At 43.3% G+C, this 16,257-nt stretch overlaps 1 protein-coding gene and 1 pseudogene across 4 annotated transcripts in view; both read left to right on the top strand.

Annotated features, from left to right (window-relative positions):
- Nucleotides 1-16,257, top strand: part of IP6K1 (inositol hexakisphosphate kinase 1) — a 62,748-nt gene that overhangs the window by 42,940 nt on the left and 3,551 nt on the right. For 3 of the 4 annotated variants that reach the window (XM_032320062.1, XM_032320046.1, XM_032320054.1), the window contains 3 exons: nucleotides 9,300-9,510; nucleotides 13,588-13,769; nucleotides 15,855-16,030. In XM_032320062.1, the coding sequence (XP_032175953.1) occupies nucleotides 13,649-13,769; nucleotides 15,855-16,030 (297 nt within the window). In that variant the 5' untranslated portion in view covers nucleotides 9,300-9,510; nucleotides 13,588-13,648. The remainder of the gene's footprint in view (nucleotides 1-9,299; nucleotides 9,511-13,587; nucleotides 13,770-15,854; nucleotides 16,031-16,257) is intronic. The other variant, XM_032320070.1, reaches the window with a different exon arrangement.
- On the top strand, nucleotides 530-2,062 carry LOC116577196 (annotated as a pseudogene).

Below are 16,257 nucleotides of genomic sequence, written 5' to 3'. Positions count from 1 at the left end.
AATCTCAGGTTGCCTCCCAGGGAAGGATTGTCCCTCGCATTGGTTCAGTTTTTCCCTGCAACTTTCTCTCAGACTGGGGAACAGAAGTCTTTAAAAGCCATAGCAGATCATTAGTACCTACTTTATTTTCTTTCTTCAGGCTGCATTTTTTTTTTTTAAGATTTTTCATTTATTTATTTGACAGAGATCACAAGTAGGTAGAGAGGCAGGCAGAGACAGAGAGAGGGGGAAGCAGGCTCCCCGCGGAGCAGAGAGCCCGATGTGGGGCTCAATCCTAGGATGCTGGGATCATGACCTGAGCCGAGGGCAGAGGCCCCAACCCACTGAGCCACCCAGGTGCCCCCAGGCTGCATTTTTTTTTTTTTAAGATTTTATTTATTTATTTGACAGAGAGATTACAAGTAGGCAGAGAGGCAGGCAGAGAGAGAGAGGAGGAAGCAGGCTCCCTGCTGAGCAGAGAGCCCAATGCGGGACTTGATCCCAGGACCCTGAGATCATGACCTGAGCCAAGGCAGCAGCTTAACCCACTGAGCCACCCAGGCGCCCAGGCTGCATTTTCACTAAAAAAAAAAAGTATATGTTCTCAAATACACAGTTAAACCAAAATTTGATCCTTTCTTATTAAGTCAAACGAAGCCCAATTTATGCAAAGAAAATGGAAACTGTTATTGGTCCAATTCATATATATGAAAACCCAATACCATAGGGCTTTTGTTTTTTATTTTGAAATACATTTAGAATTATAGAAAAGTTAAAAAAAAATTAGAGTTCCCATCTACCCAGCTTCCTCTAATGTTCCTGTGATGCCAGTGTATCGGTAAAGCCCTATTATAAAGTAATGCATCTTTCTTGGCCTGGTTGTGGACCATGTGCAGGAAGTCTGACCCATCTCTTCAACCTCTTGAGTCCCACCAAAATATTTTAAAATGTCTATATGAATTGAAAGCTGCAGTTAATGGTCGGACTTGGATGTAACCAGCATAATCCAAGCTGATGAGCCTACTGCTTTATTAACCAATGCCTGGGACTTAAATTCAGTGCTTGGAAAGGATTATGGGGCATTGAAAGACAAGGGCACTGAAAGATCATGATTCACATAGACCCCACCTCCCCTCCCTCTTTTGCTGTCCCAGCTACTCTGGGACAGGACTACAGGATCATGTCTGCTGTTCTCATACATTCAGCAATCAACAGTGTGTCAGAAAGCCTTCTTAAGTGCTTTGGCAAGCCGACTGAAAACAGCCCTGTTAAGAATATCAGTTGCGTTTTAGGCTAACATGGAAGAAGGTGCAAGAGATTCAAATGAAGTTCAGTGGCCAGACGATGTCTTCCATCAGAGGAGAAAGGAACATTGCACATTTTTTTTTCTCTCTGTTTGGTTAAAAGTATAATGCTGTAAATTTAACCGTTGTAGATACCTTTATAGGTAATAGCTATTTTTCAGTTAAAAGAGGGAAGCAGTAGGGGCGCCTGGGTGGCTCAGTTGTTTAAGCATCCGACTCTTGGCTTCAGTTCAGGTCATGATCTCAGGGTTGTGGGGTTGAGCCCGACATTGGGGATCCATGCCTTGCAAGGAGTCTGCCTGAGATTCTCTCTTTCTCTCCCTCTGCCCCTCCCCCTGCTCATGCACACACCGTGCTCTCTCAGATAAGTAAGTCTTAAAACAGGGAAGCAGTAGAGAGGAAGCCACTGTGTTCAACACTATGAACTCTACTCTTGGAAAGAGCTCCTGACTTATTGGGACTGAACTCCCTGTGGCAGACGTGCTGTGGTCTGTGCTCCAGCAGATGGGAGGCTACTTGTTGACAGTGCCAGCCAGTGTGCAGAGATGGATGAGGGCCTCTGAAAATCTGGCCCCTTTTAATATTGTCCCCGAGCTTTTTAAGTCAATTCAGGAACTAATTTTAGATTTTAAGAACATTTGCTGTTCTTAAGATTGTGCGTATTGTTGATAAAGTAGCTTATACTAAAATCTAAGTCTTGACTTAAGCTAGTCATCAAGCATCAATAAAATCCTATTAAAAAAATTTCTTGGGCGCCTGGGTGGCTCAGTGGGTTAAAGCCTCTGCCTTCGGCTCAGTCATGATCTCAGGGTCCTGGGATCGAGCCCCGCATCGGGCTCTCTGCTCAACGGGGAGCCTGCTTCCTCCTCTCTCTGCCTACCTCTCTGCCTACTTGTAATTTCTGTCAAATAAATGAATAAAATCTTTAAAAAAAATAAAAATTTCTTGAGGTGCCTGGATGGCTCAGTCAGTTAAGCATCTGCCTTTGGCTTAGGTCATGATCTCAGGGTCCTGGGATGGAGCTCCCATCAGGCTCCCTGCTCAGTGGGGTGCCTGCTTCTCCCTTTCCCTCTGACCCGCCTCCCCACTTGTACTCTCTCTGTTTCAAATAAATAAAATCTTTTTTAAAAATTCCTTAAATAACTAATTGTAGTACAGTCTATAATAATCAAAACCAGAAAATGAACCCTGATATAAGAAAAATAACTAATCTCTTTACTTTATTCAGATTTGGTAGTTTTCCCCTTTACGTTCTTCTTTTGGTTCATGTTTTCACTTCATGTTGCATTTATTCCTCCTCAATCTCCTCCGTCCTGAGAGCGTATCCCAGTTTTTGTCTTTTGTGACCTTGACACTTTTGAAGAATACTAGCAGTGGTTTTTTGAAATGTCCCTAAAATTGAATTTGCCTTATATTTTCCCATGATTAGACTGAGGTTATTTATCTTGGGCAACAGAAATGATCTTGTGTCCTCTCAGTTCTTCCCATCCGAAGATACTACATTGTTATTAGTGATATAATTTCAATCACTTGGTTAAGGTGGTGTCTGCCAGGCTTCTCCACTTTAAAGTTACTATCTTCCCAGTTATAATTAATGAGTATCCTATGGGGAGATACTTTGAGACTTTGTAAGTATTTCCCTTCCCCTCCCCAGCCCTCTTGGCCCCCCCTCCCCCTGCTGCCTCCCTTCCTTCCAAGATTTATTTATTTATTTTAAATAAAGTGGGTGGGGCGAGGAGGGGCAGAGGGAGAGAGAGAATGAGTCTCAGGCTGAGCGTGGAGCCCAACATGGGGTTCCATCTCACCACTCTGAGATCATGACCTGAAGCAAAATCAAGAATCAGACACTTAACCGACTGAGCCACCCAGGTGTCCCTAAATATCCTGATTCTTATAGTACTTTAGTCCATTAATTTTAGAATTGATCAGTGGTCCTTGCCTATAACAGTTACTACTGTGTTGTGTGCCTAATGGTGACTTCTGTTTCCACCATTCCTTCTTTATCTTTAATTAAAAGGAATTACAATTCCATAAGGAAGAATTGTCCCTCCTCACCCATTTATCTATCAGTATGTGCTTACGGATGTTTTACTTCTTATATTCTAGATGTGGCCACTGGGCTTCCTTTACCTTGGCTCTTGTGCACTTGGGACACATACCCCATCATTTTTTACTACTTCTTTGCTTTCAGTTACCACAGGGTGCTCCAGGCCCATCTTTTATTTTTTCTGCCCTGATTCAGGAACCAGCCATTTCTCCAGGGAGCTTTGCTTCCTTTTATTGTAGAAATGGTATTTAGAAAAACCAAGACCTTGACACTAGATGGACTGATTGCTACTGGAGTATCATTGTTTTTAGGCCCTTTTAGCAGACAGGTCTAGAAAATTTATACAGGTCTATATAACTACTAACCCACACATACACATGTATCTCTTTATTGCCAGGAACACAGGTATTTTTAAAACTCAATCAAGCTAAGGAAAAATGCCAGTGATATTCTGTGTTTTGGCAATAAGTTTGGAGAGGGATTTTTACTTAGTATGACCAGCTGCAGTCATCAGGTGGTGTAGCATATGGTACTAAACGTGAGGTTCTAGGCTTCTGTTTCCTTATGCAAAATATTCCCTCATTCATTAATCTTGTATTTATTAAGCATCTACTAGATGCCAGACCCTATGCTCATTAATATAAAAGAGAAAATACCATACCTACAGGGAGCTTACATGCTAATGTGAGAAAGAGTAAATAAAAATATAGACCAAACAATTTCTAGATTTTGATAAGTGCTGTGAAGAAACTTAAGTATGGTTCTATAATCAGAACTAATAAAGCTTCCAGAACAGAACACTTGAGATAGGATGATCAGGAAAGAAATGTCTGGGAAGACTTGAAGGACTCAAGTGTGAGGAGCAGCTGTGGGCAAAGGGCAATGGAAAGAAACATTCTAAGCATAAGTAAAAGTTTTGAGTTTAAAAAGAAAAAAAAAAGCTTGGGTGTTTTAAGAACTAGTTCCACTCTTCGTTAAGAGTTAAGAAACACCCAGTTAAAAAATGGTCAAAGGACTTGAATAAACATTTCTCCAGAGAAGATATGCAAATGTCTAATAGGTACGTGAAACAAATCATTAGTCGTTAGGAAAATGCCAATCAAAACCATAGTCAGATACCATTCATACCCACTAGAATGGCTATAACAACAAAAAAAGGAAAGTACATGTTGGCAAGGATGTGGAGAAATAAGAACACTGCCAGTAAGAATGTCAAATGGTGCAGCCACTACAGAAAACAGGTTGGTGGTTCCTCAGAAAGTTGAACAGTGGGGCTCCTGGATGGCTCAGTCTGTTAAGGCTTTGCCTTCGACTCAGGTCCTGATCCCAGGGTCCTGTGATCAAGCCCTGCCTCAAGCTCTGTACTCAGTGGGGAGCCTGCTTCCTCCCTCTCCCTCTGCCTGCCTGCCTCTCTCTCCCCTAATCTCTCTCTCTCTCTCTCTCTGCCAAATAAATAAATAAATAAATAATCTTAAAAAATAAAAAAAAATTAAACAGGATTACCATATGATCCAGCAATTGCACTCCTAGCTGTGTACCCAAAAGAATATAAACAGGATCTTTAAAACAACAACAAAAAAACTTTCTCTCTCTCTCTCTCTCTCAAAATAAATAAATAAAATCTTAAAAAAAAAAAAAAAGAATTGAAAACAGGGACTCAAACAGATGCTTATAAGCTAATATTCACAGAAGCCTTATTCACAATAGCCCAAAGTGGGAACAACTCAAGTGTCCACCACAGATGAATGGATAAACAAATGTGATATATATTCACAATGGAATAGTATTCAGCCATAAAAAGAAATGAAGTTCTGATATAGGCTACAGCATGGGTGAATCTTGGACACATTATGCTAAGTGAAATAAGCCAGGCACAAGAGGACGAGAATGATAGGATTCCATTTCTATGAAATGTCTGCAGTAGGCCTATTTGTAGAAACAGAGTAAGTTAGAGGTTACTTGGGGTTCAGGCGAGGGAGAAAGGGGGTTATTATGTAATAGGTACAGACTTTTTCTTTAAGGTGATGAGAAAGTTCTGGAAATAGATAATGAAATATATACATGGGCGCCTGGGTGGCTCAGTGGGTTAAAGCCTCTGCCTTCAGCTCAGATCATGATCCCAGGGTCCTGGGATTGAGCCCCACATCGGGCTCTCTGCTCAGCAGGGAGCCTGCTTCCCCGCCGCCCCCCCGCCTGCGTCTTTGCCTACTTGTGATCTCTGTCTGTCAAATAAATTAAAAAAAAAAAAAAAGAAAGAAAATCATATACAGCATTGTGAATGTGCTTAATGCCACTAATTGTACATTTAAAAATGGTTAAAATGATAAACTTATGTTACATATTTTTTTCCTATGGATTTTAAGAATATATTATAAAAAATAAAACCTTCATTAGATGTGATCTTTAGTGTCTGTTGAAATTAGTCTTACAAATGACAAGAAAGGGCGTACATCAGATGAATTCTAAGACCATTGGTTTTCATTTTCATTCTGCATTCTACCTAGGTGGGAGTAATGATACTTAAAAAATTCAGAATCAAAAATATTTTTTCCTTAATCTAATGGTCGATTGCATGGGTCTTTTAATTACCAGGTCTCATCTACTCTTGGTGAGCTTATTCCTGGCCTACGCACAGCACAGCCATTTCTCCTGGTAGTAGGTGTGATGCTCTTGTGTCTGCCAGTGGTCTGTCAGGGAACTCAAAAGTATGTGCCTCAGCAGGACAGATTTCTAGTGTAGCTTCAGATGAGCCTGCAAGACAAAAATAAAAGAGCTAATCAAAGGAGATAATGATATATTTGACATATAAAAATTTAAAGCTTACGTTTATCAAAATATGACTTCAAAGAAAATGGATAAGGATATTTACAACAAATATGACTGACCAAAAATTAGTTTCCAGAATTTATATATTTAAATTAATGCAGATCTGTATAAAAAAGACAATTCAGTAAGAAAGTGAGCAGAAATTAAGAAAATCAATAAAAAGCAAAGACCAAAGCCTGTTTTTTTTTTTAGAACATCTCTAGCTAGACTGATCAGGAAGAGAATACATGAATGTCTAATATCAGAAATGATAGATAGGTTGTCACTAGAGTCTACTGATGTTTAAGGGTAAAAGAATATTATGAAAAACTTTATCCCAGTAACTTCTACAACATAGATGAAAGAGACAGTTTCTTGAATGATACAAACTATGAAAACTCTCACAAAAAAATGGAGACTCTGAATAGCACTATCAAGTAAATTGAGGTTGCATTCTATTTTTTTTTTTTTATAAAGATTTTTATTTATTTATTTGATAGAGAGAGATGACAAGCAGGCAGAGAGGCAGGCACAGAGAGAGGAAGAAGCAGGCTCCCTGCTGAGCAGAGAGCCCGATGCGGGGCCCGATCCCAGGACCCCGAGATCACGACCCGAGCCGAAGGCAGCGGCCTAACCCACTGAGCCATCCAGGTGCCCAATTGAGGTTGCATTCTAAAACTCCAGGCCCACACAGCTTCGCTGATGAACTCTGCCAAATATTTAAGAAAGAAATACTTAGAGTAGTTCTACAGAAACTCTTCCCAAAAAATTAAAGACTATGTTAAATTAAAGAGAATAGTCATTCTGCAAGGCCACTGTAAGAAAGTAAATGGACCTCATGAATCTAAATGTAAAAAAATTTGAATAAAATTTTAGTTGATTGAGTCCAACAACATGTTAAAAGGATAATACATCATTACCAGGTAGGGTTTATCTGAGTAATACAGGGTAGGTTTAACATTCAGAGGTTAAATGAATTTCCAGATTAATAATCTAAAAAAAGAAAAACTGTCCATGCATCTATGTCTTAGCAGATTCAGAAAAGGCATTTGATAGTATCTGACATCCAGTCTTTTTTTTTTTTTTTTTTTTTTTTTTTAAGATTTTTATTTATTTGAGAGAAAGAGCTGGGAGAGGGGCAAAGGGAGAGAGAGAAGTGGGCTCCGTATGGGGCTTGATCCTAGGAACCTGGGACCCCCATGAGCATGACCTGAGCTGAAGGCAGATGCTTAACTGACTGAGCCACCTAGGCTTCCCCCCAGCATCCGTTCTTGCTTCATAGAACAGCAGTAGCAAACTAGGAATAGAAGGACAATTCTTCAGCCTGACTGACAGCATCTGTGAAAAACCTCCAGTCAGCATCGTAATGATGAAACCATTGCTTTGCCCCCTAAGATCAAGAACGGGACAAGGATATTCATGCTTTCCACTGGAGGTTCTGGCCAGTGTGGTTAGGCCAGATAGTGAAATAATAAAATGCATTCCAGTTGGAAAGGAAGAAGTAGAAATGTCTTTATTTACAGACTATATAGAATTTTGTCTTTATAGTCAGTCAGGTGTTGGAGCAGAATAAAGTCCTGCAAAGGATTCAGAATTGACCTGACCACCCTTCCTTAGAAAGTTACTTGAAGATGTTTTCCACTCAAGTAAGGAGTAAACGAGGAGTGGGAAGAAGTAGAGGACCATAGAAGGATAAAAGGAACGACCCTCACACTGGTCAGCACAACAGCTGTGTGGCAGGCCTAGAGGACCCTCTAGGTCAGAGCATAAGGAGCAGCCCAGGAGACCTGAGAAGCTTGAAGATCAGAGGACATTCAGGCTGGAACAGTTGAGGTTCTAGTGAATGAAGACAGAGAGGAGGTTACAGAGGTGAATACCTGCAGGAGAGACAGCCATCTGTAAAGCAGCCAGGGTGCAGGGGTGAGGCCTACTGAAGTACAGCATACGTTGGGCAGTGTAGTAAGAATGTAAGAAAAAAATCAATTTAATGTTTCGGGAATTTTTTCTAAAAGGGCTCGGGGAGTGAGGCAGTGCCTACCTGGAGAAGGAATATGGGCCAAAGAGAAGGGTATTCTTGGTCTGGCATGTTGACTTATTTATAAATGCTTCTCACTTATGCTGCGATCATAGAGCCAACTCTGTACGCAAAGTGTGAAAGGAGAAATGTAGCTGACAGAAGGTTGGGTGTGGAAGTTAGATGACGGGCAGTCTGGACTTTTATCCTTTTTTTTTTTTAAAGATTTTATTTATGTGAGAAAGAGCACAAGCTGGGTGGAGGGGCAGTGGAAGAGGGACAAGCAGACTCCCTGTTGAGCAGGGAGCCCAACATGAGAGGCGGGATCCCAGGAAACCCAGATCATGATCTGAGCTGAGGTCAGATGCTTAAACGACAACTAAGCCACCCAGGTATTCCTGGGCTCTTTTCTTGATTTCTTTGTCTTTCTTTTCTTTCTCTTCTCTTCTCTTCTTTCCTTTTCTCTCTTTCCTTTTTCTTCTCTCTCTCTTTTTTTAAAAACTCCTCTTTTTTGGTAATGATACAGAAGAAACTATGAACAGCCTGTTTGATAAAAAATGGACACAGTAAACTCTTTTGCCTGAGTACAGCAGGGAGAACAGAAAGGTGTCTCAATTTAGGAGTGCCGGTGGTTTTGTGAGACAGAAGTTCTGTCTGGTGAGGTTAGAGGAGCCTGATGCTCAGTGTGGGCAGAAGACTTCTTTTGGGGACTGTTTTGCAGGGAGAAGTCTTAAGTCTCTCTAGGTGGCACACAGAGCTGAAGGAAACAGATCAAGTTAGTGACATAGGAAATGGCAGGATCACAGAGTAGTTAAATAAGGAGAAGGTTAAGTCCTGTCAGGTGTGGGTATCTCCAATGCACACAGTTCTGAGTGGTACAGAAGTCAGTCACTGGAAGTGCCAGGGCTAGAGGAGAGTGCGGGAAAGACATATATATCTATCCACGATCAAAGGCTAAGTAGCAGCCTCTGAGTTGGGACGAGTGGTCAGCTGTGTTCTGGAAAGGTGTGTGTTGGTCATTGTTCCTACATTGATCTTCAGTTGGTTCAGGGTAGGTGATGTGTTGTGGGACAGCAAGTACCAGGCAGTCTGTGCTGCATAGACCCAGCCTGTGTAGACATTTGTTGACTAGCTGCCTTTTTCTCAACAGGCGTGGTGTCTGTCTGTTTTGAGGGAGACAGTGATGGTTACATCAACTTGGTGGCGTACCCTTATGTGGAAAGTGAGACTGTGGAGCAGGATGACACACCAGAGCGGGAGCAACCTCGGCGCAAGCACTCCCGCCGGAGCCTGCACCGGTCAGGCAGTGGCAGTGACCACAAGGAGGAGAAAGCCAGCCTGTCCCTTGAAACCTCCGAGAGGTAAGGGGGTGGTGAGCAGGGCCGAAGGACATGTGGTCCTAAGCAGCACAAATGCCCGAGGCCTCTCTAGAGCCCCGATACACCCCAGGAAAGTAGGGCTCAAGGTTGGGGGAAGATGGCTGGTGTTCTTTGGCTACCCACCCGGGCGTGTCACATCACCTCAGTGATGCTGCCTTCTGAGGATGGATGGAGCTCGCCAAGAGAGAGTGAAGGTCTCTCAGCTCTTTGGAAGCAAGGACTCCCCGCCGTTCGTGCTCTGTGTCCTCCAGCTTTGTCATTGTCTCACATGTGAGATTGAAATGCTGTAGTCCACAGTGAGGTTGCATCTGCTTTCTGACCTGTAGGATTGCCTAAGTGCAGTGAGAGGGTGTCCGGACTAGTGTTTTTAAGAGTTCTGGAAGAGGTTCTTTGACCTCTCTGAGACACTGAGGTCAGCTCTTAACCCTTTCCCTGCACCTAAAATTTAGTTTATTGCATTGGAAATTATTTTCCTTGTAGGTTAGGAAAACAGTCTACAAATACTTATGTTTCTGAATATTTTATGCAAAAAATGTGAACTCCCCTAGGATGGCTGTCATCAGAAGGACAGGCAATAAAAGTGTTGATGAAGAAGATGTGGAGAGATTAGAACCCTCTTAAATGGCTGACGGGAATGTAAACTAGTACCGCCACCCTGGGAAATAGGTATTTGACAGCTTCTTAGAAAGTTACACCCATCCATTCCACTCCTGGGAATAGCAGCTGTACCAAGAGAATTGAAAAAATACATTCAGACACGGAACTTGTGAAGAGATGTTCATAGTAATGGTAGTCCTAACAGCCAAACAAAGTAATCCCAGTGTCCATCAGCTGATGAATGGATGAATAAAGGCTGACTGTTACTCAGTCATAAATAGGAATGGCGCACTCATACGGGCCACAATGGGGATGAACCTCGAAAACCTGTGCTAAGTGAAAGAAGTTAATCACAAAAACAACGTATTACGGGATTCCAGTTATAGACAGTGTTTAGAATAGACAAATGCACAAGACAGAATGCAGGTTAGTGGGTGCCAGAGACTGAGGGGGAGAGGAGGATAGGAAGTGACTGCTAATGGTGATTGTTTTGGGGGTGATGAAATGTCCTAAAAATTAGATAGTGGTGATATTTTATAACTTTGTGAAAATATATTTTTTAAAAACCCACTGAATTATTAAAAGACAAATTAAACTAAAAATGATGTGAGCTTCCTGGAACAAAGTCAAGTCAAAATAGTATGATTAAATTACTTTATATTTAATTTGGGGGCTCCTAGCTGGTTAGTCGGTGGAGTTTGTGACTCTTGATCTCGCAGTCGTGAGTTCAAACCCCATGTTGGGTATAGAAATTACTTAAAAAAATTTTTTTTAAGTATATTATTTCACTCAAAACAAAGGTTCAGTGATTAAGATCTGTGATTCAACTTAGAAGTTGGTTTTGGGACTTTTCTTAGCTGTAGCAGCACATAGTTTAACTCCGACATCACATCAGTTCAGCAGCACATGCTGTGCACCCTGGCTCCTGAAGCTGTGAGCCTGGGGCCTTCCAGCTCTCCCCGCTCCCATCGCTGGAAGAGGACATACTCACATGGAGGAGCACAGAACCCCACGAGACTCCGGCTGAGGTGTGATGTGTCATCTCCCGTGTCCTCAGTCAGGGGCCCTGTGTAGCCTGCTCTGCATCTCTAATGCAAGGAGAGGCCTTCACACCCATTGAGGAGGGTCTCCAAGTGTTAAGTATTCTTGTGGAAAATAGACTGCAGTCTGCAGAAGCACTTTTTCAGGGCTTCCTTGTCATTCCCAAAGGGCTTCCTCTTCACTGATGATTGTGGGACCCAAGCTTAGTGACAAGGAATGTTCCCCAAGTCCTCAAGCCCATAGCTGGCATTGATGCCTTTCCCTCAGCAGCTCTCTAGAGTGGGCTTTCTTTTGTTCTCTAGAGATACAGAACTTGCTTCATGAATCATCTGGTGAAAAGCCAGTGTACATAGAAAAACATCAAAGTAGACCTGCGTCTGACTTCAGTTCGCAGGAGCTCTAAGTTACCTCCAGGAGTGGGGCTTGCTTCTTCACCAGAGCCAGAGCTGTAGCACCAAGGCTGAGGCCAAGAGGCATGGGGAGAATTTATTTGGGTTTCCTTGGCGGATGAGTAAACCTTGTTGTTTCTTTTTCTTTTTTCTTTTTCCCTCCCTCCCTTCCTTCCTTCCTTCCTTCCTTCCTTCCTTTCTTTCTTTCTTCTCTCTCTCTCTCTCTCTCTCAAATTTTATTTGTCAGAGAGAGCACAAGCAGCGAGAGTGGCAGGCAGAGGAAGAAGCAGACTTCCCGCTGAGCAGGGAGCCTGATGCGGAACTTGATCCCAGGACCCCGGTATCATGACCTGAGCCAAAAGCAGACTGAGCCACCCAGGCATCTTCACCTTGTTGTTTCTTAAAGGGGATCACAAAAAAGGCATTCATGAATGGCCTCAGCCGTGCCCTCTCCAGGAGGACATGAGTGTTTGGTCATGCTGAGAGGGATTGGTGGCTCCTCTACTTCTGGTTAGAAGGAATGGGAATGTCTTCCCGTGTCTCTCAGCCACTTCACCCAGCCCGCCCAGCCACCCTGTCAGGGAGCGTCTGCATTTCCAGTACATACTGGGCCTGGTGGTTAGTGCAGTCCTGCGTAACTTAGCGCATAGGCAGAGGTAGGAGAGGACATTGGCATCTGATACCGCTGCCACGCTTCGCCGCTGCTCTGAGCTGTGGAGTTGCTCTGCCATTTCCTGGGTCTGCGGCCACCCCGGCACGCAGACATTGTCAGCATATGCTTTTTTTAGATCTTACTAAAAATTTGCTTGTAGGAGCACCTGGGTGGCTCAGTCGTCAAGCCTCTGCCTTTAGCTCAGGTCATGATCCCAGGGTCCTGGGATTGAGCCCCGCATCGGGCTCTCTGCCCTCTCCAGCTCCCCTTCTTGTGTTTCCTCTCTTGCTGTGTCTCTATCAGATAAATAAATCTTTAAAAAAAAAATTTGGTTGTAGACGTGGACACAAACAGAATGGCTGCTCTTGTCCTCGACAGTGGCATCCCAGGCTCCACCCTGTATTTATTAAGTATAAAACTGTGCATTCATCAATTTTTGTATTTTTTAAAATTGTAAAGTACACCTATCATTTTATCATTTCACCTTTCATTCAGTTGTATTAAATACATGCACGCTCTTGTGCAGCCTTCATACTGTCCATTTCCAGGGTTCCTTTTCATCTCCAGCAGCAGCTTCATACCTGTTCGATAGCTCTCCACCCCCCTTCCCCGCAGTCACTGGCAACCGCTGTTCTCTTTTCTGTTTCTGTGAATGTGCAGTTACCTTAGACGAGTGGATTCCTACAGTACTCCTTTTGTGTCTGGTTTATTTCCCTTAGCAAGACGGTTTTAGCAAGAGTCCATCCAGGTTGCCTGTGTCAGAATTCCCTTCCTTTGTATTGCCAATGTTCCTCTGCGGTGTGGGTATGGCACACCTGGCTTTTCCATTCATGCTCTGATGGGCACTTGGGTTGTTTCCATCTCTTGTTTATGGTAGTGTTGCTGTGAACAGAGCGTTGAGTTTCTGTTTGAGCTCCTTTTTTCAGTTCTTTTAGGTACATACCTAGGATTGGAATTGCTGGATCGTATGATAATTCTACATTTGGTGTTTTTGAGGAACCACCAGACTTTTTCACAGCGGCTGCACCGTTTTGCAGTCCCTCCAGCAGCGTGTGGAGGTTCCAGTATCTCCACATCCTCTACAACACTTGTTCCAGTTGATTTTTCGAATAGCCTTCCTGATGGATCTGGAGTGGTATCCTCATCACATAACTTGATGCCAAGAGTTATTTTTGAGACCGTTTTCAGAGACACACGTATAAATACACTCATGACTCCCTTTCAATGCGTTCATGCATCCGGGACCCCTGTGCCACCCTTCAGCAGGGGCCATGGGTGGCGGATTAGACCTGATCTAGGCCTCCTTCACCCTGTGCACTGAGACCCCAGAGGGTGACTTGTCTGAGCCCCTCAGCAGTGTGTCCTGTTCTTCCTTCTTAGCTCCCAGGAGGCAAAGAGTCCGAAGGTGGAGCTCCACAGCCACTCGGATGTCCCTTTCCAGATGCTGGACGGCAACAGTGGTCTGAGTTCTGAGAAGATCAGCCACAATCCCTGGAGCCTGCGCTGTCACAAGCAGCAGCTGAGCCGCATGCGCTCCGAGTCCAAGGACCGAAAGCTCTACAGTATCCTTGTTATTAAGGCTTCAACAGTGCCCTCTGCTGGGACCGTGGGTTGGTCCTGTGTCAGGACACCTTCTAGCACCAGGCCCGTGGCCCTCTCTGTCTGGGAGCACGTCTTGCTCTCATCATCCTTTTTCATAGGCTCATTGTCCTTCTTTGTTTTATTGACACGTTTTCTCCTGCCTTTCCGAACTGGTAAGCCTGAAGCTTTAACTTGGCAGTTCAGAAGAGTGCTGTCCAGCAGAACCTTCTGGGACAGTGAAGGTGTGTGTATCTGTGTTTAGTATGGTAGCCACTGGCCACACCCAGTAACTGAAACATGCTTGCTGACTGAATTATAGAATTACAGAATTATAGAATTTTGCATTTATTTCAATTTAAATGGCTAGATGTGCTCAGTGGTTACTGTATGTATCAGTGCATGTCTAGAATCAGGGATCTGCATGTGTGTGCGTGCATGTGCACACACAGTTTCTCCCTTAGACAAAGTGGCTATGATAAAGTAATTATGACAAAGTGGTAAGTGGGTTTTGTTTTTGTTTTTGTTTTTTGTCTAAGATAAACACCATACCTGAACAATATGTAATAGTCTTTAAGATGGTAAAAGTAAAGAAGTATTATAAAATGCGAATTCTGGTGATTGTTTATGGTGATTGAAGCAGTAGACTGTGAAGAACTAATACTGAGAAACTGAGGGGAAATGTGCTGAGCCCTCTCTCTTTACTGTTTTCAGAACTGTCTTGAGGGAGGAAGTGTTAACGAAGCCCATTTATAGATGAGGAGATTGGAGCACAGGGGGATTAAGTGCTGTGCCCAGGCCCGTGAATGGCCAAAGTAGGATTCAAGAGCCTGTGCTCTCCGGCACTGTGAGGTGTTCCTGTGGCCCTTTTTAAGTTTTATTGCTACTTTTATAGGTTATAGCAGGTGATGAAATTAATTAAAGACCAATTTAATGGTTTTCTGTAATTTATTCTTTATAAAGAATTAGAAGATGTTAATATGTTCATCGTCAAGTGATGCCAAGTATCTTACCATCCAAGATCATGTGATTGCTTCTTGTCCCCCAGTATGGAAGTGAGGTCCAGGCTGTGGTCCCGATGACTTCTGACAGACATGACAAAGCTGTACCTTTATCCAAGATGGTTGCAGACAGTAGATGTAAATGAGGACATGTGTATAAATGTCAGCCAGCCAGGACCATAGTGGCATTTTAAGCAGAAGGTTCTAGAAATACCAGGGACAAGTTTAAATATGTAGTCTACTGGTTTGAAGTTTAGTCAGAAAAAGGCAGGATAGAAATTAAAATCCACCTTTTTCTAAGATTCCTATTCAGGAATGATAATCCTGATTTCTCATGTTTGTAGTAGTGCTGCAAAGATGTCTTCCTTATTTCTTTTAGACCTGGGTGGGGTGTGACTTTTGTAGGACCTTGGTTTACTGCTGGTGCCAGGGATATATGTGAATCTTCCAGGTCTTCTTTAGTTTGTTTGTGCCTGCAGGACAGAATAAAACAGAAAAAAATTGATGGTATCAGCATATTTGGCATATATATATATCACAGAATATTTTTCAGCCATAAATAGGAATGAAATTTTGTCACATGCTACACACAAATTGGATAAAACTTGAAAACATTTTTACTAAGTGAAACGGCCAGACACAAAAGGACAAATATGAAGCGTCCAGAATAGTCATATTCCTAGAGACAGAAAATAGAATGGTAGTTACTGGGGGTGGGGGTCTGAAGAGGAATGGGAGAGGTGGGTACAGTTTCTAGTTTTTGTTTGGGAAGATGAAAAAGTTCTGGTGATGGTGGTTGCACAGTTATGTGAATATGCTTAATGCCACTGAATTGTACAGTTAAACATAGTGAAAATGGTAAATTTTATGTTATGTATATTTTGCTACAATAAAAAATTTTTGAAAAGAAGGAGTAAGCCAGTGGTGTGACATCTACATTTGAGAGTTTGTGAGGTGAATACAGATCACATTAGAAGAGAATGCCCCTTTAATAGAAAAATTTGGTCATGGCTTCCTGGCTGGGGCTGGTGGTGAGTGTGGCTGTTAATCTCCTTGACCATGGCCCAGAGTTCCTCTTGCTTGAGAACGTGGTGCACCACTTCAAGTACCCCTGTGTGCTGGACCTGAAGATGGGCACCCGGCAGCACGGGGATGATGCATCCGCGGAGAAGGCGGCCCGGCAGATGAGGAAGTGCGAGCAGAGTACGTCAGCCTCACTGGGTGTCAGGGTCTGTGGCATGCAGGTGAGTTGCCCCTGGTGAGAGCCTCGCTGCCGCCACCTGTGGGGCTTGGGTGGCCCACGTACCTGCCTGCTCCCCCTGCCAGGTGTCCTCCTGGCCCACAGTGGTCCAGAATCTCCTCCGAGAGGGTGAGTCCCAGGAGCCTCCACAGGGTTCCCTGACCCCTCTTGGCCTTGCCCTTTGACCTTAGTCTGGGCTCCAGATCCAGAGCCTCTGTGAGAGCCTGTGGC

This window comes from Mustela erminea, chromosome 1 (assembly GCF_009829155.1).
Source record: "Mustela erminea isolate mMusErm1 chromosome 1, mMusErm1.Pri, whole genome shotgun sequence".
NCBI lineage: Eukaryota > Metazoa > Chordata > Mammalia > Carnivora > Mustelidae > Mustela > Mustela erminea.
The sequence above is the reverse complement of the archived record's forward strand: the minus strand, read 5'-3'. Positions and strand labels throughout refer to the sequence as shown.